This window comes from Ostrinia nubilalis, chromosome 26, assembly GCF_963855985.1.
Source record: "Ostrinia nubilalis chromosome 26, ilOstNubi1.1, whole genome shotgun sequence".
Lineage (NCBI taxonomy): Eukaryota > Metazoa > Arthropoda > Insecta > Lepidoptera > Crambidae > Ostrinia > Ostrinia nubilalis.
The window spans coordinates 9,648,285-9,674,178 of NC_087113.1; the positions used below are offsets into that span (position 1 = coordinate 9,648,285).

Genomic DNA, 25,894 nt, shown 5'->3' on the forward strand with positions numbered 1-25,894 from the left:
CTAAATTTCACGCGGGTGAAGCCGCGGGCAAAAGCGGGTAAAAACAATAAAATACATATACATTATGTCATAAATCGACTTGATGACTTTACTCATCTTACTAAAACACTTTTTCTTTTTGTTACAGGTTATCTAGTTAGCTGTCTATCAACACAAAATAATGTCGCACTATAAGGTAAATAAAATGCATGCCTAAAGTTTATATATATTTAATAGATTTAGGCCTATTAGAGATTTACTGATTTCGTTCCTTCGTCCTTCATTAAAATATACAGGGTTGAATTGCAAGAAACAATTGAATTATACTTATTTCTAAAGGACCCCAATGCTTACTAAAATTAGTAGTTACTTTTTTTTACTTATCACTTAGTTTTCAATTTTCTTCGTAGTGAAATAGAAAATTCCTTAATATTAAGAACGTTAGTTATTTTAAACAATCTAGCGTTAAGAGTCGCCACTAATAAATATTTATAAAAACGTTGTTACTGCTTTTAACGTAATATTCAAAAAGTTCACATAAATTCTAATGACGACTGCACATCTAGCTAAACACTATTATGTATTCAGTTTTAATATGAGCTATCTTGCAACAAAATTGATGACTACAAAATCATTGGTCTCGGTCCAGTAAAGAGTCTTATTTGAAAAAGATTCGTATTTGATGACAGTTAATGTGGTACAAATTGAGACATGTTAAGAAATAATAGAATTACATAAAATACTGACAAATTGTCTGTTAACAACAGTTAGTTACTATACAGGGTGATTTTATTCCAAGTTTTTTTAATGAGCTCTATAGAACAATTTAACAATACAACTTTATCTAAATTGTTTTTAGTCGATGTATTTTTCACGAAAAAATGTTTAAAATCGAATTTCCATATTTTAATTTTTAACGGTTAAGGCTTATTTTCGCGTACCATTATGTCTATTAAGCTTTGTAGCTAACTGTGTACGTATTTTTCTATGAACAAAGCTAATTATCCAAGTGTGCCAATTTTAGAACCGCGCGTAGCGGATAAAAATAATTTAATATGAAAACAAAATATGTTTTCTATACGTAAATCGATGAAGTTACTGATTCTGAGTCATTCCTAAAAGTTTAGATACTGATTATAAAGTCACCCTGTATATTTACTCGTAATGGTAACAACAAGGTAAATAATTGATACCTACAGAGAAACATTAGAGCAAATAGTAACATACACTGTAATTTATGTGCAGAGGGTCTAATTTGAAAATTATTTGGTCATTTTAGTCATTAAATAACCAAGGGATACTTTAATTTACTTTGAAGGTAACTTGAACCTAAAACACTCCTAATTTGTTACTTGCCTTAATGGGCATATTTTACGAATATGCTTTGTATATAACTTGAACATAACCAAGTTGGAAGTAAAGGGCATCTTCTAACTTATCTAGAACATCTGTTCTAATGCAGTTCTTAATATCCACTTCGTAAAATACCTAATTCTTTTCGACAATAACGGTCTCCTTATTTGTCGTGTGTCGTCGCTTTATGTTGTTGATGGAGAAAAATTAGAAAGAAAAACATGTAAGAGAGAAAAGAGATGAAAAAATGTATAGTTTAAAAACTTAAAAACACGCTTTTAATTACTGCACTAAAAGGCTCGAACGCACGAACCCAAACTCGATGAGTTTCCGTCGTTTCGTTTAGGAGTTCCTCCTGTTGCCACCACCCGACTCTATCATCAGACCAGCTCTATCGTACCATAATATTGTATTGTCATCTAATCTACATAATTAAAATTGCCAAGTTTCATGATGATAAAAAAAAGTGCGTGTAATTCAGATTCTTAGTTCCATTACATAGTTAGTTACATACACGACGACCTAATAAAAGCGTGTTAAAAAGCTTGAATTTATGAAGAAAATTCGTATTTACTTTTAAATCTAGGACTTGAAACTTTGCTGCTAAAGTTAATCTTTTTTATGTGGCTATTTTGCTACATAATACCATAAATAAAGAGCTGATTACCGTATCAAATCCAAAATCGGTGGTATTTTATTACCCAACTGCTCCCATTTCTACCAACATCCAATTATATGTGTACCAACATAATAATGATGGCTTGTAATAGTTGGGTAATACTATCAATGTCATGTGACACATAGGAACTTTGATACACCATGCAATATTCGAAAGGAATGCGTTTTTTTTTTATTTTGGAGCCAAGTACCACATTTTTACTGTGGCTTTGTGTGATTTTCATAATACGTGCATAGCCAGTGTCAAATATTGTTATATTTTTTCTAAATACTAGCTGACCCGGCGAACTTCGTACCGCCTATGTTCATTAGAAATAATGTAGGATTGTAATGGTGAAAGAATTTTTCAAATCTGTCCAATAACTATAATATTAGTCAGCTATCTGTTGTCTACAAATAATGAATGATTTGACGACGATAGATGATCGACTATTCACTACCTCTCGATTCTACCATTGTTTTTTTTTTATTTTTTTTTTATCCACAACGAGGAAGCTCTTGGCCTGTATCTCACCTGATGGTAAGTGACGATCAGGCCGAAGGTGGAAGCGAGCTTCACCCGGAATCCTCAACCACGGAGGAACTGGCTATCTTACCTCTTAACTACCGGAACACAATAATGCTGTTAACATTGTTGTTATGGCGACAGACTTAGGTAAGATGGTGGTAGCTAGGCAGGCGGACTTAAAACAAGCCCTACGACCAACCAAACCGAACAGAAAAATCTACCCCCTCTGGGAATCGAACCCGGGACCTCTGCGTCTGAAGCAGGTGGTCTTACCACTAGACCACAGAGGCAGTTAATTGTTGAGTTGAAGTATAAAATACGAGAAAAAAATCTAAGGTCTTTTAAAAATGACACCGAAAATAAAATGGAGGACTTAATCTAACGACGAATGAGTTGTAGAAAAATATAAGCAGAAAACTCACTTTAAATCTTAACCACCTTTAAGATCGTCTCCCGACTATGACTTCTTATTGCCACCATTAATGATTTCTCTAATTAATCCACATGACCTCCGATGGTAGATGGCCCACATATCCACAGTGGTCATAGAAGCATAACCCCTTGCCTGCTCATCTGTGACAACACACAATGCCCCTTGATGTACGTTTATGAATGGCACAGTGTACACACTAGCGGTAGATCAACTCCAAACAAAAGATGTAGACCACCTAGCACCCGAATAGCACCTGCACGAAACGCACCTGGCCTAGACTAGTCCATGAATAGCACCTGTGACTGGACTAGGGCGGGTACTATAAGTGGACTAGGTCTCATATAAGTGTTGGAAGGAGGTATGCAAATGAGCACACACAAATGGTAGATCGATTCCAAACAAAAGATGTAGACCACCTAGAGCACCTGCACGAATAGCACCTGGTCGAGTCTACGAACAGCCCTGGGGCTGGGACTAAGGCGGGTGCTATAAGTGGACTAATACGTTCCAAATCAACAAGAAGTGTTGAAAGGTGCTATGAAGTAAGAAGTGTTGAAAGGTAACACTTTTGTGTGTTGGATTGGATAAATGCTGAATGGACTATACGCCCGCTAGTTTCACTCTTATGTAGCCAGGATCTACAGCTTGACCGCAAATATAAAATCCAGCAGTGAAAGTGTCAATGTGTATCATTTAGTACCAAATCAATATTTTTCTTTCTTTCTTTTAAATTGAACTTTCTTGAAATCAAAGTTTGCCTTTATAAGAAGAAGATATAAACCGTCATCGGATCCGCAAATATAAATTAATCAGAAGGTTCCCAAGTACAACAAGTCGTATACTGGCCGGTTCTTAATAAAGGCATTGGCTCTATAAACAATTTCGTTCGTTCGTTTCAATCAAATGACATCCACTGCTGGACAAAGGCCTCCCCTCATTTAGGCTCTTCCCGCGACCTTCACCAGGTCGTCGGTCCACCTAGTGAGAGGCAAGCCCACGCTACGTCTTCTATTTGCTACTATACAAATCATAGTTTCACAGTGTGCTTTGCAAACCTACTGAGAACAACTCTATGCTGTGGTTATGTATGGTTACATTAAAATACAATTGTCCGTGTGTATGTAAATTTGTTGCTTCATAACTAGGGCGCTAGGGTGCCTAATTACTACCTTGGTGTCAGACTTCTCACGTGTGTAACAAATGGATAGGGTTTGCGTACTTGCATATAGGGATTGCAATTGCTGGATCCAGCATCCAGCAATCCAGCTGGATCCAGCGCCTTTTTAAACATGCTGGATCCAGCATACAGTGCTGGATCCAGCGATGCGGATCCGCAAACGTATAAATTTCTGTTGCTTAGTTTCTAATTGCCGCCATTTCCAAAACGGCACGGTGACGTTGCCGTTCTGTTGTTGTGTGCGTTGAACGGCGCCTCTCTGAAGTTACTGGTACGTTTGTGTGCTTGATAAATCCAAAAAAGTATGAAGAATCAATAAAAAAATCTGTCTATAATTTACTTTGCCAAAAAAAGAATGCGGTGCGGTCGGAGATGAAAACTTTGTTAAAACGAGTAAGGGCTGATTTTACCATCGTCAGATAACTTCTAACTGAAGAATAAACTTGTCATTTTGTCATATTTCCCATACTGAAACAATGTGCCAAATTTATTCTTCAGTTAAAAGTTATCCGACGATCGTAAAATCAGCCCTAAATAAACAAAATATTGTAGAGCCGGTGCAAGAAAATGAAGATAACATGGAGTTAGAAGAGAATAGTCTTACTAAATGATGACGCAGAACCTGTGAAAATGACTTTAGAGCAAGAGCTTGAGATGGAACTTAAAAGTGAGAAGGATAACTATAATAAACAAAAGCCAAAGCCAAGTGGTCAATTAGATTACGAAAAGGACCTGAAAAAAGAAATGAGCGCTATAAACTTATAAACATGAGACCAAAGGAGTGCTAGGTGAACATTTATCTATGGTATATGACTATTTACTGACCCTACTAAACCGACTAGTGTAGAGGCCGAAAGGGCATTCTCAGCAGCCGGCTACATAATATGCAGTTCTGTGCGGTTGGGAGGTTAGACTATAGATAAAATTTGTCCTACTTCCAGAGGATTGAAAAAAGAAATGGTCAATCTCCTGTCGTCAGATTATAAACTGCCTAATTTTCGCAGAAGATTATTTTTTTCGGATTCGTAACTTCTATTGATACATAAAATAGATTGCAGATTAAATTACGGGCCTTTTCGTAATTAATTTTAAAAGAATTTGTAAGACTGTTTCCTACTGATTATTAGTTACTGAGCCGTATTTCATAGATTATCGTAAGAAGTACAAATTATAATATAAAAATGAATCGCAAAATGTGTTGGTAAGCGCATAACTCAACAACAACGCCTGGACCATTTTTTTTAAATGTTCGTTGAAGTCCAAGGATCGTTTTTACGGCGAGAAAAATTCGAATAATTTCCAAGAAAACCCTAAACACAGCCCTATTTCACGCAGGTGAAGTCGTGGGCGGAGAGCTAGTTACTTAATTTAAAAAAAGACTTAAAAATGTCGTCTTTTTATTTTCGTTCCACTTTTTGCTGGATCCGCGCTGGATCCAGCTGGATTCAGGTCAATCCAGCAAGAATCCAGCTGGATTGAAAACGGCGCTGGATTGCAATCCCTACTTGCATACCAATAGGGTGTCACTTTAAATTATCATCTTCAAATTCAAATTCAAAACGTTTATTTGCCAAAAACATAGTAATACAGTGTGACAATATTAAAATAGGATCATGTGTTTAGTCTGCTCGCAGACGTGCAAAAATTACAGGATTCAATAATATAAATGTCAAATAATTAAGAAAATGTCAATGTAAAATAAAATAAAATAATCAGGTTGTACCACCTAACTTTAACGGTAACTATAACGATAACCAATACTTTTTTAAGTAAAGAAATATATTATTATGTACATCATCATCATCATTTCAGCCATAGGACGTCCACTGCTGAACATAGGCCTCCCCCAATGCTTTCCATGTTGATCGATTGGTAGCCTGCGCAGAACTGACGGCCGATGGGGCAGAAAGGTTCTGGAATGGAGGCCGCGTACCGGAAAACGCAGTGTGGGACGTCCACCTACAAGGTGGACCGACGACATCGTAAAGGTAGCGGGGAAGCGCTGGACGCAGGCCGCTACCAATCGATTATTATGTACAATGCAATGTAATTTAATGTTAAAGTTGTAATAATAATAGTTATTTTATTTTATTTTGTATGGAGTTTGACAGATAAACCCGAGCCAAATAGAGGGTTTATCTACACTCCACGTTGGTCAGATGGAAACCCATCAAAGGCCTTTCAATAAAATGCGAACTGTCAAAAATAATTCATCACATAATAAAATCAATTACATATTTATTAATGTTTTCCTTAATTCTTATTGTTTGTATAACGTAATAGAGCCTCTTAAGGTTAAAAGCCTCTGGTTCCGAAAGAGTAGAATAGGATCCCACTCTTCCCGAGGCGACTAGGGGGCAAATAAGTAGGAGAAAATCAGGTCTCGTCAGCGTGGGGAGTGTAGGCCAAATTTTCCATTTAGTTACCTACCTCTGGTAAATTATAGAGGATTGGGCTCCTACAGGGGATATTAACGCCCGTATTCACTCGGATGTCTCACAGTACGCGTGGACGCACTGGGTCACACACGAACCAATCACAGAGCTCTTTTCAACACTGTGCGTTCGATTTACTGCTTCACTTAAGCGAGAATACGGGTGTAAATGAGCTGATGATGAAATGTATTGTATATGCTTATCCTAGCATTCCTAACAAAAATAAGGTATCACCATGCTCTACCTGCATTTAGTAATGAGATGAGAAGAAAGTGGCCATCTTCCGTATGATTAAAACTTCTTACTCTATTGAAAACATTTTAGATTTCTAATGCCTCTATCAACCAGACCGGCTTGATCCATCTCTATCGTATAACGAGTTAGCCTTAATTACTATAATATCGTAATTTCACAGAATACATAATGATTCCGCGTTCTAGACGAGCTAGTTTATACAGGGTGTAATTTGTTACTATTAATAAAAAATAACATTTAAAAAATCATTGTGTCAATGTAGAGTCGAAAGACTTTTTCAAACGTAGTCGTTTCGCACGAAATTCGTTCGCACGAATGTGTGAAACGTCCCCCCCTCTCAATAATAATATTTTTTTAGTAGGCGTTTTGCCCGGATTTATTTAAATCGCGTGCGAATCGACTCCTTCGAAAACTCATACTACTAACTAGTAATCTCATACTACTATAAAATTATCACTTCACGGGATTTATTGCAACGAAATTTTTCTATACTACTAGTTCTGTAACCCTTTCAAACTATGGTCAAGTCAAGGTAAAAGTCCCTAAACCACAACCAAGAGTAATTGTTTGTCAACCATCAACCACAGCATCTCATTGTAGTCAAGGTCGGCTTTACTATAAATGTCTTTTAATTTAATATTGCAAAAGATAAGGGCCCTTATAGATAAGGGACTACCCTTAAATGGGAAATATTTACTTACTTCATTACAACGCTTTAACGCCCGTTTTCACCATTAATCCTTAATTTTGAAGTGGTAACACTTAACAGGCATTTCTTAGGTCACTTAAAAATTTGGGAAGTTCTAAAGTTAGTACTTTTTGTACAATAAAACGTTAGAACACGTTACGTTAAATAGTAAATTACTTATTTGTGATTCAATTAAATATTAAATTAGATGAATTATCATTTGGCTGTAACGAACGATTAAATTAAGTTCGTGCTTGTATCAAAAATATAGAAATAAAGAAAATTTGTTTATTTGGTACATAATCGCACAGTTTTGTAAAATATTTAGGAAAAAATATCACTAGCGTTAGAACTAAAATGTCAACCATTTGCTAGCGTGTGTTTTCTTCTCTAAGGTACAACTCAGAATTCAACGCTGTATTATGAAAGAATAGCATTATAATGTAACCAATGTACTTAAAAACCTTCCTCTTCAATCACTTTATCTAATTAAAAAACCGCATCAAAATCCGTTACGTAGTTTTAAAGATATAAGCATACATTGGGATAGGGACACACAGCGGAAAGCGACTGTGATAATAACATTATTAAACGGGACTATTCCCACCTCTTGTTCCCAGCGCTGCAACTCCTGTGTATCTGATCTACAGCTTGACCGCCAATAAAAACCCAACCGATGAAGGTCAAATTTGTCCCGGGGGAAACTTAAACTGTCATGATAACATTATTGCTAAAATTTTACTGTACCATAGAGTTATGTGAAATACCTTTATGATTTCATAATAACCACGGAAACGGATGCCTAAATCTATTACACAAATTACCATAATAAAAGGCATTACCAAATGGGAATACAAAAGATACATTAATTGAATTAAACTATGATCACTGTGCGTGAGCATGAACAAAGCTGCGGGTAACAATTAAAATAAGTGAAAGTTAATTTTATTTGTTTTAGATAATGCTTTAAAATAAATTGGCTGAATTTTAATTGAGTACAGTCGGAAGAAAAAGTTCTTCCTTCCTCGTTCCTACCTAAAGTACGGCCAACTAGCAGCGATACAAAAGGTCGACATGACTGTCGAGTTGACAATATATTCTGTCTCTTCCCATCTTGTGTATTTGTCGTAATGTCTCGTTCTCCCACCAAAATATGTCAAAGTCAGACGGGTTCACCCATGACATTGGGTTTGTTTACATTTGGTATCGCTTCTCGTTGGCCGTAGTTTAGTTCAGTGCCTCTAGGACGAAAAACTTTTGACTTCGAATCGTTTGCGTATTCGAATCGCCATCAAAAGATTAACTATGAATACTAAAACAGAGCCCATCAGAAAATGACGTAAAGTGAACTCAGTACGAGAAATGGTAGCATGAAACTAATTTTGACAGTCAAAATTGTTACGTTATCGTTGAATTCAAAGGCTGAATATCGATTTTTATCGAATACGCAAACGATTCAAATTCAAATTCAAATTTCGAAGACAGTTCGAATTTATTGTGACTCTCACGAAAAAGGTTTTCTCATGAAAAATGTTGCCAAAAAATGAGATCATTTGGCTAGAAATGTTAAAAAGTTATTCTCAGGTCTCTACTCGCCTCAGATCATAGAAAGAGAATAGATATGAAGTCGCGCGTAACTACAACGAGAACCAGTGTCCCCACATTTCCCCCACCACAGCTCCCACACACACATTCAACTGTGTAAAAACAAAGCGACTGAGAGTCTACGACAACATGTGCAACCGGCTTAAAAGTGCTGTGATTGGCCAGAAGGCGTGCCTTATGGCCAATCAATGGCCGCGTGACGTGACGCACACTTTGAAAAAAGCAATTAGAGAGAAGAAAGATAAAATGGAGTCGATAAGATATCGATACTTTAAATCCTGGGGGCAAGGCTCGAAATTGGTTAAAAAAATACTTGTATGAAAACCTTTTTATTATTATACGTTATTATTATGTTCTTTAACGATTTTTGCATAAAGGAGTCAGTTCCATTTTGTATGGACGAAAAACTCAGAATCAATTATTGGGACTAAATGAAGTTACCTTATATTAATTTACCCCAACCAAAGCTCAATGTCGTTATCGATGGAGTATAGAAGTTATAGACTGACAAAGTTTGTATGAAAAGTCATGGGTTAAGTAGGTACTTGCGATTTTTACCAGTATTTACAATATTGGTAATATATTATTATTTACTTTAATAATAGTAACAGGATCACTGTAATTATTATTAACTACTATCGCGCATTAACTTTTTAATTATGGCGAAATTCGTACCGCCTATGTTTATCAAAAATAATGCCTATATTAGGCTTTCAACTAGCTCTTATAGTAATTACATAGTTGACAGTTACTAATCCCTTCTACTATTGTTATTGTTTTTGTAAAAACTTAAAAATCGCAAGCAACTCATGATTTTTTCATTCAAAATTCGAAAATAGAAAATAATAATTTACTTCTATTTATCGATAATAGGAAACCGTATTAGAACACGAGCCCTGCACTATGTTACGACCGGCACATGCGGCCGTACTGTGTATTTTCACGCGTCAGTGGATATCGGAAGAAATAAAATACATTGCGCAGTAGTTACGCATGACATAAAGTGGTTGCTAACTAAATCGTCAATGTACAACGTGTTTGAATTTTTATCACCACTAATTTCGATATCGCAGTAAATGTCACGGCACTGAATTCGTTCGTAAAAATGTTTAGTTTTTTTTATTTATAAGCAAAATACCAATGGATTTGCAATACTTACATGTGGTAAATGACTTCATTGTTCCTGTAGTTCTTCGTTTCACTTATGTTATTGCACGTTACGACGCATTATCCAACAATATCGGAGAACATTTCCTCAGTACGACTGAATCGCGACTAACCTGGCGTCGCGGGCGATGTTCGTTTCTGGGCATATCGCGGAGACACGCGCCACGCCCCCGTTTCACATCTATTCCCTTCTATGATCTGAGCTACTCGCTCTAACTCTTGAAGGCCTAACCTCACAAACTCTATACATCATCATCATCATCTCAGCCATAGGACGTCCACTGCTGAACATAGGCCTCCCCCAATGCTTTCCAAGTTGCCCGGTTAGTAGCGGCAGGCCTCCGTCACTCGCCTATGCCGGCCGAGATAATTACCTATACAGCGCGCGACAACTTCAAGTTGCAAATCAGTCCGGGCCGCCACGCGCCTGTTTGCTTACGCGTATTTCTATACACGCTCGGTCGATCATCGTTGCAATTAAGGTTTATTGTTCCAACAGCATTGTTATTCTTCTTTAATGAAAAATTGTAATATTTAGGAATAATAATTAACTGTAGTGATTTAAATAATAAAAAAAAACTACACTTTTTAAATAATAAATTATTTTGAAATACTTATGACAAAAAACTATAGCAAAAAAATTATTTTAGCTAATAAAACATTAACTTTACTTCACCGTGTCTATTTTCCGACACTACACCTTTTAAAACTGTTTGTTTAATTTCGAATTATCGCAACACTGAAGTTTATTAATAGGTACTTTAGAGATGGTACGATTATACAAACTCCACTAGATTAAAGTTTTCTAATCGTAAATACAATAAATGCTTCTTAAAATTAAGTTTTTATTTATTTTACTTTGCTCATACAACCCTGACGCTTGAGCGGTGACGTAGATCAATTCTAAACACAAAAAAAATGCGCTCTTGTGAGCGTAGTAGTAAGGTGCGATTTCGAATGCACCATGTGCGTTGGATATTTTGCATTATTATTATTACCGTTAAAATGTCGGCATCTGATCCTACACAAAGGAGTGCAATTTCTGTTGCTACTATTATGTATTCTGTGGTAGCGGTCTGCATCCAGTCTTTCCTACGGCCGATGGGGCAGCAAGGTTCTGGAGCGTTTCATTACTACGAGTACAAGAACTATTTTGTAAGGAACATGGAACAAGTTTTTACCATACGCCCATGTGACGGTAGTGTAATGGACCAACGGACCAATGCTATGTGAGATTCTTCATACTCAGATTTTCTATGTAATCATAATGCCAGAGGCATTGGTGGATTTGTGTGTGGGAATAATAATTCAAAGGCAATAAAAACCCATAGATTTTTCTATGTGAAAACGATATTTTAATCGCACAATAGATCTAAATTACTAACATCCATTACCATCTACGTTAATAGATTTATTTTGATGCAATCTCGGACTCAGAATAAGATGCAATTTTAGTCTCTATAATAATTTACATAGAGATTTACCTTTGCACAACTTTTTCTGCTGACTGTACGCACGTCATCAGCAATAAACTAGCCTTTTTTAGTCTCTAAGCTGATAGATTTAAAGAACAGTTTTAAAACTCTTGTTCTGAAGTCGGTACGTGTATAGCCGTTCACACGGTAGGCCATATAGGCTGGACTGTCGCAATGAGGTCTAGATTGTCGTAGATAAGGAAATAATGGGTTAGAGTGTGGACGTATGTCGTATGAGTCTCTTTTGAGTAAATTACAGCAGTAGGTACTTTCTACCATTAATACCATTAAACTCCTGAAGGATCTAATTTGACAGCAATTAAAAAAACTAATTTTGATTTACTTCACTTTGTCTAATTTCCTGTTAATTTGTTTTCCTGTTGATAAGGTAATACGATAGAGAATAATACAAAGCAATAAAAACCACCTGTTATAGGGGCATTTTTTGGAGAAATTTATCAAATAACAAAAAAAAACACGAATTTAAAAGCAGATTTTTTTCAAAAAGTATCATTTTGTATCATTTAGTGGAATTTTTTGAGTATTTTATGTATATTTTTAGTATCGTCTGTTATTTAGCATTTTCACTGTTTTTATTTTATCAGGATATACCTCTTAGTTTAAAAGTTATTACATTTTCTTTACAATAAGTAATTGGAGGAAAACAAATTCTATAAAAAATTAAAAAAGAATCTCAAAAAAATTTTGACCTCTTTTTTGTCGATAAAAATAGGTTAACCCAAATAATAGTTTCACCCAATTTCATATGTGCGCTTTATCGTGACTCACACTGTATATTATAGTACTTACATGTACGACCATTCCCACTTTCTCCATGGATGTCGTAGGAGGCCACCTTAACCCGTCTGGCCAATATGGGGAGTCTAGGTCTAGCCTCCCTTGAGACTCTACTCTGGTAAAATTCTACTCTTAGAAACGGTCATCCCCTAACATGTTGTTTAATCTTTATCTATACTTATAATAAATCTGTAGAGAGGTCAATTCTGTAGATGAAATATATTTTCAAAATAACTATCAGGGGGTGATTAGTGATCGATACTGATGCCAAAAATGCAATCAGTAAAATTTTTGTCTGTCTGTCTGTCTGTCTGTCTGTCTGTCTGTCTGTCTGTCCGTCTGTATGTTCCTTATAGAAACAAAAACTACTCGACGGATTTTAACGAAACTTGGTACAATTATTCTTCAGACTCCTGGGCAGGTTATAGTATACTTAGGAATTCCCACGGGAACAGGAATTAGCGGGAAAATCCTTTTGTATGAAAAATCTAAACCGCTTAAGTTCGACGCTTGAAATTTGGCATGTAGGTACCTTAGTAAACTTAAAGCTTAGTTAAAACAAGGAATTCTCGTAATTTCTACGGGAACGGGAATTAGCGGGAAAATCCTTTTTTTGTATGAAAAATCTAAACCGGTTAAGTTAGACGCTTGAAATTTGGTATGCAGGTAGGTAGGTACCTTAGTTAACTTAAAGCTTAGTCACAACAGGATATTGCAAAATTCCCACGGGAACGGGAGTTAGCGGGAAAAAACATTAGTAACATGTTCCTGTGCAAATAAATTAATTTGATTTGATTTGTATGAAAAACCTAAGCCGCGTAAGATAGATGAAGGGGGTAAAACGGGATCCACGCGTACGAAGTCGCGGGCGACCGCTAGTTTATAAATATAAACCACTGTCTTCATTCCAGGTCCTCTCCATCACGCTGCTAGCTGCCTTCGCCAGCTGCGAGCCGCCAGCGCCCGGCTACAACTACCAGGCCCCTAGGAATAACTACAACAACTACAACGCTGCTAGCAATAGCTACCTACCTCCTAGCACAGGTGAATATTTAAGTTTATTTAGAAAGAAATAAAAAAAAGGAAAGAAAGAAACAAACAAAGAAAGAAACATTTATTACGATGAAAATCACTTAGTTAAGGACAGAACGTATACAGAAAAAAGACATGTATTGGGTGTGGAGCTCTCAAAAATTGATGTGTTGTGGTGGGGTCCACTAGTTTTTCAGTATCTTCGCGTTCCTACATAGAATTATTGTGAAGAAACAGGGGGAGGGATTTTATTAACATTAATAGACTTTCGATTTGGAACTATTCTGAGAGAAAGTACCTACATTGACTTCATCAGCTCCCCTAGACCACAAAATATAACAGAAGCCAAACTCCATACTAAACGCGCTCGAGCCACGCACACATAGACACCGCTCTAGCAAGACTGTCTTGGACGAATGCGAGCGCGACGTGGCGCGAGCGCGACAGACGTTCGCCACACGTTCGCTGTGGTTCGCTTGAGTCACGCGCCGGTCAACCGCCTGTGATATTATTTTGTTTTGCGAAATTGACGAAAATGAGTGAACAGAAAAAGTCGTATTATAATTGTTCGGTATTTGGTTGCTTAAACTCATCATTAAATACCGAATTTTCATTTTTTAAATTACCAGTTGATTCGGGGAGGTAAGTAAGTTATTTATTTGAATTTCAATTGAAATTGAATGCCAACTCAATTATTAGGAATATCGAATTGTTTTAGAGAGGTTTTATGAATTATTGGATAACTAGCTTTTGCCCGCGTGAAATTCACTTTGTCACAGATCGTCATAAATTATAGCCTATATGTTATTCTGGGTTATAAACAATAATACTGTAAAGTTACATCAAAATCCGTTCAGTAGTTTTTGCGTGAAAGAGCAACAAACATCCAGACATCCAAACTTTCGCATTTATAATATTAGTTGGATAATAGTGTCAACCACTCAACTAAATACTACTTCCTTCTAGTGTATTTGTTTGCAAACTATTACTATAATAACGTACGGTTAATTATTTGTATTATTCTTAATCTCCTAATTCTGGGATTAATTTTATTCTTGTTTGATCGAATCCTCCCTTATTCGTTTTGATAATAGTACATACAAAGAAAAATAAAATAACGTACTAAATATAAATAAGTATACGTGGATATCTGTTATTGTCTTTCTTGCATAGTATTAAGAGTAACATTTTTCTATCATAACGAAATAAACGCAACACCTGACAAGACAAGCCTAGCACGACGGCCGAGCGTGCGAGCGAGAGAGGTATGCAAAGCGAGGTACATACATGAGTTTACCTTCTGTTATATTTTGTGCCTAGACAAAGTACCGTTGGCGTTATTTTACGTAAGTTAAATTTGAAATAATTTGAAATCGCTTAACACATAGAAGTTTTCTATGTGTAAAGTGATTTTCGAAATTAAAACTGTCCCGCACGTTTAATCGAATTTGAATTAAATATGTAGATGTTTAGTTTCTTTCAAAATGACTTGTTTGCTATTATTGTTTACTTTTACTCTTAGGGCGTTGTTGTGACTTGTGAAACTTCGGATGGTTGGTCGTAGATTTGACATTATGACAATCAGAATGTGGGGTATATGTATGTACTATGTAGTCTAGCATGAGTCTGGGTCAAGTCAAATATTACAAGGTGTAACACTCACCCTAAAACATTGTTTTAAACCTAATTCCAGGCTACACAGCACCCAGCAACAACTACCTGCCTCCCTCGAACTTCGGCTCCTACTCTTCAGGGTCGAACTACGCTGGAACTGGCTACTCCGGCTCTGGGTACTCTGGAGGTCATGATCATGGTCATGACGATGGTCATGGTCATGGCCATGGCCATGGGGATGAGCATGAAGTGGTGAGTCTCGAATAATTTGCATAATCTAAATATATAAAAGAAGAAACTGACTGACTTAGTGACATATCAACGCACAGCCTAAACAGCTAAACGTAGGCACTTGAAATTTGGAAGGGACGTAGCTTAGGTACCGTTGAGGTGCACTAAGAAAGGAATTTCCAAAATTCCCACGGGAACGGGAATTAGCGGAAAATTCCTTTTGTATGAAAAATCGAAACCGCTTAAGTTAGACGCTTGAAATTTGGCATGCAGGTACCTTAGTAAACTTAAAGCTTAGTTACAACAGGATATTGCGAAATTCCAACGGGAACGGGAGTTAGCGGAAAAAAACATTTGTATGAAAAAATCTAAACCGCGTAAGATAGATGAAGGGGGTAAAATGGGATCCACGCGTACGAAGTCGCGGGCTGCCGCTAATATTAAGATAAAATTAATCAACTCTTTATTGAACTAAACACATGAAACTTAGGCGACCGCTTCCAGAAAATCCAGAGGGACATTATGTTTGATAGCCAGGTGCAGGTTCACCTTCGGGATTATGTAGTGGTCAAAAATCTATGTATATCGTGAGGCTAAGCTAACGAACCTCTACTAATAATAAGACTTTTTTATTATCTTTCTGTATTTAAATAGAGCTATATTAAATCTCTACTCTCTTTACTACTTGATTTATAGTCTGAGTCTCTGAGATAGTTATCCGGTATGTATAGTGAAAATATTATTTTAAATCCTGGAACTAAATAAAGTTAAGTTTTCATTTAATAAAACCGCGCTCTCTTTCATGTTGACTGTGAATGGTTCAAAAAGTAAGGAAAATCCACGCGCATGCGTCAGTAAGACAGCAACAGGGTCTCATAACTTCTCATTATACTTCATTAGAACGAAATTGGTCTCAATTGTAATTAGGGTTGTCGACGTTCCCGGACACGCTATGTCCGGTCCGGACGCTGAGATTATGAGATTATAATCTTCATAAATGTCTCCGTGTGGTCTGTGGTTAGAGCTGAATTACGAATCTAGATATTTGCGATAGCTTAATGAGCAACAGGATTGTAAGAAGCTGATGTTTATATGGAATTAAATACTTGAAAACAATATAATAATGGAAAAACGTTTATTAAAATCATTCCTCTAGTATTCTGGCCAATCTAATTCACATAAAAAATATCGCTCTTTAGTTATACACCTCGGTAATCGAAGGCATTATCAGAATCTGTAGAGTCTGACAGCTAGATAAAATGCGTAAATTTATTAAAAATAGTTCCACATCTTTTTTTGAAAATTATAAATAACTTGAAAAAATCGAACTGCCTAAGGCGGGAATTGAACCCACGAACCCAGTTCCACATCTTCTTTTTTACTGGATCGACAACGTCTTTGGAGTAAACCTGGTAACTTTTCCAATAGCCAAATCCCTATCTTTGGGAATTTAGATGAAACTAATTGTATTTTGGAAAGAAGTTATATCAAAAGGATTTCTATTAATTGGAAAAATCTAATCGAAACAACGATGAAAACAGAGGTAACAGATTGAAATAATAAACTATTTATTTTTAGAGTTAAGTTTGCGTTAGTTTTAAAAATTTCTGTTTATTATTTAAAACCATTTGGAGATATAATTCCAGGTTTAGTTGATCCGGACGCTTGACAACCCTGATACAATAATCACACTACACATTCCACAAGGGCAACACCGCTTAGCTTTTGTTTTGAATTTAAATAGCACTAAAATCACAGTTACGTTGTTTTTCGATGTAACTTGTACACTTGATAAGAGTGTACTGGCCTTAACCTATAGATACTATCGTCAACTGCGTAAAATATGTCTCCATAATCACCAAAAACAATGCTTCGAGGCACAAAATCCAATTCAGCTACCTTTCTAGCTGTTCCATTCACACAATTAATTTCATGTAGCCCCTCATCGTTCAAGCCAAAAGTCTTCCCCTCATCTATAATGAAATTATAAACCAATGATAAAACAGTGTTCTTAACAACTTCTTGTCCCTTTACCGCACAAAACAGTCCACACATGGTCACAAAATGAACATTTCTTTGATAATCTACATCGAACTCCATCACTGTTGTCACACCTCCAATCTTAACTGCGGTCGTCCCTTGATTGAAGACTTTGTAAATCATATGGTCATTCCCATCTAGGAGATACATTTCGTTGTTTTTCACAACAAGTTTCATTATATTTAAGTTATATAGCCCAATGCTGTTAGCTTCTTTATTAATTGCATCATACTTGTAAAGGCCATCTTCAGATCCGAAGTACACATCACCAGAATCTGGGTCGACTGCTGTCGCTTTATTCTTAGTAATGCGTTTGATTTTTCCTGTCTGTTTTGTTACTACATTCACATAAGCTCTTCCAGAGTCTTGTAAGAGATCATCCATGTACATGAAGAAGAGATTTCTGCTGGACGAATCGTACGCCAATTCTTTGGTGCTCGAATATTTATCGGTTAGCAGTTCTTTCTTATAAATCCTGGCGCCTATCCGTTGTATCGGAGAATCAGAAATGTATATCCGTAACTCCGCTTTGACACTGATCAACAGAAATACAATGTATTTTATGTAATTCGTCATATTTCCTAAGAAGCGTCCGTTTCGCACTGTTGCACTCTTTAAACTGTTGGCTTTTTTATTATTGTCAATGTTTTGATCGTTTATCTCTACAATTTTGTTTTTTTCAGGCACATTTGGTGTTATTGTTGCACTTTGCACCGTATTATCTGGGATTAGAGGTTAAACTCTGCTCGTAATAGGATGCAACTCGCGTTGATTCACTAAAACGCTGGGAATGAGACTGACTAACGAGAAATTGTAATAAATAGCTTCAAAGGTCGTTTAGTGCGCGTCGTTATACGAAACAAGGGTTTCCATAAACTGCTATTTGTTGATAAGCTCCGTTTAATCTACACAAATGTTTTGTGTTGATGTAACCTTATAACCCTTTTTAATTTAAAAGGTACTTTACCAAATCTACAAGGTTATTTTTTGTATATACGAAAGCCGAAACACGTGTCACGTATTTTAATCTTTAGAATCAGTATAAAAAAAATGATACCTTAAAAACTAACGAAGTTCCAAGCTTTATTTGTTGTCACATTATCCGCACGCGAGTGTAGACATCGTACAGCGCGCGGCACTTTCGTTGTTGACAACGCAATGTTTGTTATGCTTTGACAACATTTTCCATACGCGCAGAACATTTTAGTAAGGTGTCCGTAAATTATGGATTTGTAAATATTATTATTAAGTCAAAATATAACATGATATAAAAAATATTGCGATGGATTCTATTACTGATTCTGAACAAATAGTTTAAGGTTTCGTATACAGGGTGTTAGGTAAATGGGTAAGGGAGAGTCCGCTAATTTGGACCAGTTTTTTTCAATCCCATTTTACACATAGTTTTCTTTTGTTTTTTCTAATGTTCATGGTGTATAATTATAGAGAAATTATTCAACTTACTATTTCATAGGTATTAATCAACATAATTGTTGTATATTTAGCACAAATCAACAAAATACGAGTTCAGAGCTTCGGTCCAATTTAGCCGACCGGTTCGATAATTTGTACCACAGGGTTACTAAATTGGATTTCAATAAATTTCAAGCCTATAAAAATCTATGGCAAAATATTATATGATACATTCTTAACAAATTAGGTAACGAAAAAGAACAGTAGTTAATAACATACACAATCGATATTGTTTTACACGTTTTCACGATTTTGAGTAAAAGTTTTGTAATTCCAATTATCGTAACGCACACTTGTACCTAACCTACTTTGCCAGTTTTTTGCTTTCATTTATTGTTAAAAAAAGTAAGTAAAGTAAAAAGTATTTTATTTGCCAACAAAAGAATTACAGTTTGTTTATCTAGCGGCTGCTGCACTAAGCTGTGCTTGTGTCGCGGCAGCCTTAAGTAACACAGGTTAACAATGTTGATAAAATATAGTGAGGACACACGGTACATGGCAACTAGCAGTTATTAAACTCTTTAAGATAACTAGAATAATATTTTTTTTTTTTACTTAGACTAAACAAAACTAAACAAAAAGTAACTAAGGTAGTGGGTGTAATGTGTGTGTGTGTGTGTGTGTGTGTGTGTGTGTGTGTGTGTGTGTGTGTTGTGCGTGGTAATGTGTGCGTGATGTACTGTGATGTTATGTAGTGTGTTTAAGGCTATTTATATGGAGGCTCAGCGCGGAAGTAAAGCTTCAGTGTCCAGATAATCAAGGCCTAGCAGCCATGACTCGAGTTCGCGTTTTGCACCTGGTGTTGTAAGCGTTTTTATGTTTATATTACGACAGACTTTATTATAAAGATGAGGCAGAAGGAAGCAGGAGTGGCGTTTAGCAAAAGCAGTTCGAACCGTTGGGACTGGAATCTTAAAAATTCTTCGTTTGAGTAAACATAACTACGCAAATAAAACTTCAAAATATGATTTACTAAAAAAAAATTTCAAAATCCTTTGGTAAAGTTCCATACAACTTGATGTGGTACAATTTAGCCGACTAGGTGATAATGCTATTAAAAAATCGGTAAAAAATATAGCTTATAAATACCGAAAAATCTTTCAAATAATTGTAATCCACACTAATTTACGCTTCTAAATAATATATTAGAAACACCCTGTGATTAAATTTAACAAAATTACAAACTAAACATGCATTGTCAAAAGTTACTTGAAAACAATGAAAAAATACTTTTCAAAATAAAACACACGTGTTAATTGTCACGGCAAAAACCACATGGCCGATATTAATTGAATTTATTTGTGTATCGCCGAGTGTTGCAATTACAGACATTCAATAAATACTTTACGAAATATGAGGGTGGTACAATTTACCCGGCGGTACAATATACCGAACTCTCCCCTATATGAGCCGACACTAGCCCATGTTAACATGGTCATATAAATGGTATGGTGAAGTCAGAAAATGGATATCTTCATTTTAATTATTTTATTTTTCATACAAATCTGATTTAATCAAATTTATTTTGTATGAAAAAAAAAAAAAAAATGATATCAAATTTCTGACTTCACCATACCATTTATATGCCCATGTTAACATGGGCTAGTGTCGGCTCATATACCCATTTACCTAACACCCTGTATACTAAAAATAACCTTGTATAAATTACTTTGAAGATAAACGTATAAAATATAAACAACTGGAAGCATTAGACATTAGAGCAGCTATTACGAATCAGAATAAAAATAAAGAGGGATAAAAAAGACAGTTTTAAAATTTAAACACTATAATAATCAGGTCAAACCACCAAACCTCAGCTCGCGCCTTTCTAATAAGTTTCATGCAGTTTACAAAAAAACGCAAAGAATTGACTAGCAACCATTACAAGACCACATCAACAAGATTTATCTTTATTAGGTTTCAGTCTGACAATGCTTCTATAATCGGCGTAAACTATGTTATTGTCAACATCGAAAGCGATTCCAAAACATTCGTGCACATCAACAGCTTTCTTCAAACTGTGTTCTGTCTTATCTACAGCAAAAATGCCGTCACGTAAACAAACATAGACATTTCCATTCACATCTGTTGCTACGCCTCTAGGCCCAACGTGAGGAAATTCTTCATATAACACAGCATCTTTGGTCCCTTTTTTCTGAGCATACAATCCTGTAGCATTCGTGTAGAACATATCATCATCTTTATCTATAATGAAGTGGTCCACTTTAGTGTCTTCTAAATCTCTAAATCTTACAGCAGTTCCGTTGATGAAAGTGTACAAAAACTGCGATGGGAACTCCGAGAAGTATAAAGCGTCTTTGAAATATATTGCCCAAATATCAGCTCCTCTCTGTCCAAAATACTCAGCTGTGTCTGTGTTGGGATTGTACTGGTATATGCCATTGTTAGAGCCAATGTAAACAATGTGATTCGCTGCATCTATGGTCTGGGCAAACCCGTTGACAATGTCTATATCGTTAAATTCTTTGGTTTCAAGGTTGATTCTTGCGGATCTGAAAACATCGTCGTTTTCTTTTACACTGTAACTGAAGTACAGAGTACCGGTTTTGTTGTCTATAGCCAGCATGTAGGGTCTATCCAGGTCTTCCTTGATGACGTCTTTTTCATGGTAAACACCGTTGACCAGAACACCATCGCATGGTTTTTCTGTGGTTTCTTCTTTGATGACTCCGGCTTTTGCGATGGTTAGTATGGCTAGAACTAGTGCCAGTTTCATGCTGATCTGGAAAATAAAAGGTACGACTTTAGCATGGCAGGAACCATGATTTTGCGATATAAAGCTACTGGCTTAGTAAATTATAATCATTATGAGTAGTGTTTAGAATAAGGCTGGGTTGCACCATCTTATCTTAACTATAACAAACGTCATAACTCAAACTTCATACAAAACACACCGGTTATCGTTATAGTTACGGTTAAACTTAGATAGATCACTCAGCCTAATACACGTGTAAAAAATGTCATATTAGTTAACCTCTCTTATCAAAATTCGATTTAAAGCGCGAAATGTTAACGTCACATTAATTAGGTACCTACTCTGAATAACGGGTTTTTTTTTATATAAGTTTAGTTAACATTCTGACAGCAGAGTAGGTACCTAATTGAAGACACTTCACCAGTTAAATTGCACTATAAATATTTTATTTTTAAACAGGGATAGGTAACTTAGCAGAGTTTTTACTTGTTTTCTAGAATTAAATTAGTGTAATTAAATAAATAATTCGCTCACCGAGTCTACTGATAGCCCACAGATAACTGGCGAAACGAACAAACCTTAGGCGAGATGTTTATAATATTTTTCAGACTAAAAAACTGTAGAGTCGCAAAACAATAAATTTTATTTATAATCCCGAAAAGATGTTTAATTGAATCTCCTTTATATGTCTTAAGAAAACGTACTTACATGTACTATAATCATAATTTTCTGGAAATGGGTGATTCTTCTATTACAATTTGTCCATCAGTGTGTGTTTTCAGGGATGATATACGGCTCGGAAACATGGCCTCTCAATATAGGCCTTATACCTAAATAAGCTTAAATTGCACCGCGTGCTATGGAGAGGGCTATGCTAGGTGTTTCTTTACGAGATCGAATCAGAAATGAGGAGATCCGTAAACGATCAAGTCGCTGACATAGCCCGAAGGATTAGCACGCTGAAGTGGCAATGGGCAGGGCACATAGTACGCAGAACTGACGGCCCATGGGGCAGCAAGGTCTGGAATGGACGTAGGACGTCCACCCACAAGGTGTACCGACGACATTATAAAGGTGGCAGGAAGGCGCTGGATGCAGGCCGCTACCAATCGATCAACATGGAAATCATTGGGGGAGGCCTCGGTCGGTTCAGCAGCAGACGTCCTATGGCTGAAATGATGATGAAGATGATGATGATGAATTTCACCATCTAATCCATTTTAAATTGCCTTGAAGGAGACCTTCAAAGTCGACTCCTAGCAGTCCCTGTTCCACTGATTATGCAATGTCAGGTCGCGGGTTATCTCGTATCACGAGAAGATGTTTTATTAAAACAATAATTCAATGTTAATTATAGTAACAGATTTGATATTAAGTAAAAAAATATGTGTGGATTTATCCTTGTGTGTTAGATTCCGGGTTTTAAATTTTCAAGATTTTATAAAGCGAACTTGTCCTGAACTCTTCATTTTATCAAAAAAGACACTAAATGTAGTTAAAATATATTTAAATATAAAGTCTTTTTTGCTAGTTCTTCTCAAATGAACTGGAATATTCAAACATTTTCGATTCATAGTGTTGTTAGCGCCGGACTGAAAGTGAAACGCAATTTCTCTTCGAAGTGCAATTTCAGTGTTGACATTCAAATCTTGTAGGTACTTTTATATCTAAACTCAAATGATTCTGTACCTAGCATGGCTAATATTAAAAGTAACTAGCACAGTAGATAAATCGTTAGCTCATATATACTGTGTAACTAGCGGCCGCCCGCGACTTCGTACGCGGGGTGCACCCCTTAGGGGTGGAGTTTCGTAAAATCCTTTCTTAGCTGATGCCTACGTCATAACATCTACCTGCATGCATGCCAAATTTCAGCCCGATCCGTCCAGTGGTTTGGGCTGTGCGTTGATAGATTACTATGTCAGTCAGTCAGTCACCTTTGAGTTATAATTTTTAGATTTCTTTTATTTAAATAAGGTTTCTGTTCCAACACTGGGTACAGGTTTTCTGCTACTTCATTTTGGTAATCTACTGTGATGTATCTAAAGTAATATTTATGTGTGTATTCTCTTCCAACAGCCCAAGTCGTACGAGTTCGGATACGCAGTGAAGGATGCTGAATCTGGCAACGACTACGACAGGCGAGAGACTTCGGATGGCAACGTGGTGAGGGGAGAATACAGGGTACAGCTTCCCGATGGACGCACACAGATCGGTAAGAATCTATCTTATTGATAATTTTATTGTTGGAAATCATTATCATCGTCTCATTTAAGCCTATGGGTCCACTGCTTTATAGAAAAGTCATGAAGTACGATCTGTCCCTCGCTTCATCATTCATTAGCTCTTGGTGTTGTTTTGTGATGTCATTTATCTACAGATATGAAATCTTAGTAAAAACTAAAGAAACAATGGTAAAATGTGTCATTTGCAATTATGGTATTTTCTGTTATTATGAAGGTTATCGTTTTAGCGCTCATATAGAGTAAGATCACTGTCACCTAACTAGTGGCGGAGACAGTAGCGTCAGTTGGTGAGCGCTGAAGCAGTAGGAGGACTATCCCATTTGCACTACACTTAGCAGTATGGTGACATTGTATAGTATGGGGATATCAATCCAGTGGTGCCAACTGTTAATATAAAAAAGACAATACCTTCATCATTAGGAACTGGGGTACAGCACACCTCTTCCTCTCAAGCTATTTATTTATTTATTGAAAAAGATACACCAACGACATATAACTTTACATATTATAACAATAATACAGTGTTAGTTGTGTAAGCTATGGCTATGTCATATAGATGAAGATGCACTTACCTACTTATTTTCTTTCAGTGACTTACCACGCTGACTGGAAGACCGGTTTCCATGCTGACGTGAGGTACGAAGGCGAAGCGAGATACCCTGAGCCTACCCAGAATGTGCACCAGCAAGGTAACGTTCTTTAATTTCATTATCAGGTCATTTAGTCTCCACTGCAGGAGCACAACCCACTCTAATTTACCAGAGAAAATTGGAGGATTTGACCTACTCCCCAAGCTGGCCAAACGGGTTAATGATGCCTGATGTTCGCATATTTCTCCCTATGTCATCTCTAATGATAACCATGGGAAGAGTAGGGTGGAGTTCTATGTCTGGCCGTGCAAGTCAAGAAAGGGTGTTTTTGTCTTTTAATTTGCCCCTGCAAGAAAATAATAGCAAATTCTCACAACCTCATAAATCATAATACCATTCTTCCAGGCGGTTACAACTACAATGCTCCATCTTCCAACGACTTCCAAGGGTCCCTTACTGGTTTCCATGGCAACAGGAATTCAGGATACAAACCCTCGACTGCCTACGGACCCCCTGGATACCACTGAAGCATTCCATTGATGGTAGTTAAAGATACCTACATCAACCTTTAGAAAGAAATACCCTGATGATTGTAGCCAACGCTGTAATATTTTAAAATAGGTATTGCCGAATGCTTTATTTACTAATTACAATTTGTATTAATATTTTTACTCGCTACTCTATCTTACGTGCGCATTTGTTACCTTCCACCTACTACTACACCTACCTATAGCAAATTATTACGGTTATTATGTACATTTTTTGTATTAACAAAGTAAATACACGGTCTAACATTATTTTATGATCATATAATTTATAAGTTGCAACAATATTAGCTTAATATTTAACATCCATCTCTGTAAATAATTGAATTTCGCTCCTAAACTATTATAAACCTTTTTCAAATTCTAAAATATAGATGGCGTTGTTAATTCTACGATATTTTTAGTACAGAAACTTGATTCTAGATGGCGCTAATGCACTATAAAATAGGGGTGCTTCTAAAGGTTGATGTGCAAATAGTTTTGGTTGATCTCTATTTTTTGAGATCCAATGTTTTTTGAATTTGAAATATTAATTGACAAAAATAAATTCATTAACTGTATGTAACCGTCAGAACGAAAAGATTTTTTACTTTTTATGTACAACGTTTTAATTTAAGAAGTTTCGTGATTTCACACGACTTTTTTGTATTTAATAACCTATGACTTAGTATACATATAAAAAAGGAAAGGTTACCATTGTTGATATTGATCAAAGGAAAGCAGGTCATGATAAATAGAGATTATTTTTTGTTAAGAAGTTACCGAAATGTAAAAACTTAATGCTAAGTTAACTGTTTAGTTGTAAGTTTTTTACCAGTATTATTATTTTTTACTAAATAAAAGTATCATTGAATGA

General features: G+C 36.1%; 2 protein-coding genes across 2 annotated transcripts; one reads left to right on the top strand and one right to left on the bottom strand.

The window, feature by feature from the left end:
• Positions 1-125: 125 nt before the first annotated feature.
• LOC135084501 (pro-resilin-like) lies at positions 126-25,894 on the top strand. Its single transcript, XM_063979280.1, has 6 exons — positions 126-175; positions 13,463-13,595; positions 15,277-15,449; positions 23,737-23,872; positions 24,494-24,592; positions 24,899-25,894. The coding sequence occupies exons 1-6, from the start codon at positions 161-163 to the stop codon at positions 25,018-25,020; spliced, it is 678 nt and encodes a 225-aa protein (XP_063835350.1). The 5' UTR covers positions 126-160; the 3' UTR covers positions 25,021-25,894.
• LOC135084695 (ommochrome-binding protein-like) lies at positions 20,710-22,260 on the bottom strand. The gene is made up of 2 exons (XM_063979465.1): positions 22,192-22,260; positions 20,710-21,684 (listed from the first exon to the last, which is right to left on the bottom strand). The coding sequence occupies exon 2, from the start codon at positions 21,676-21,678 to the stop codon at positions 20,836-20,838; it is 843 nt and encodes a 280-aa protein (XP_063835535.1). The 5' UTR covers positions 21,679-21,684; positions 22,192-22,260; the 3' UTR covers positions 20,710-20,835.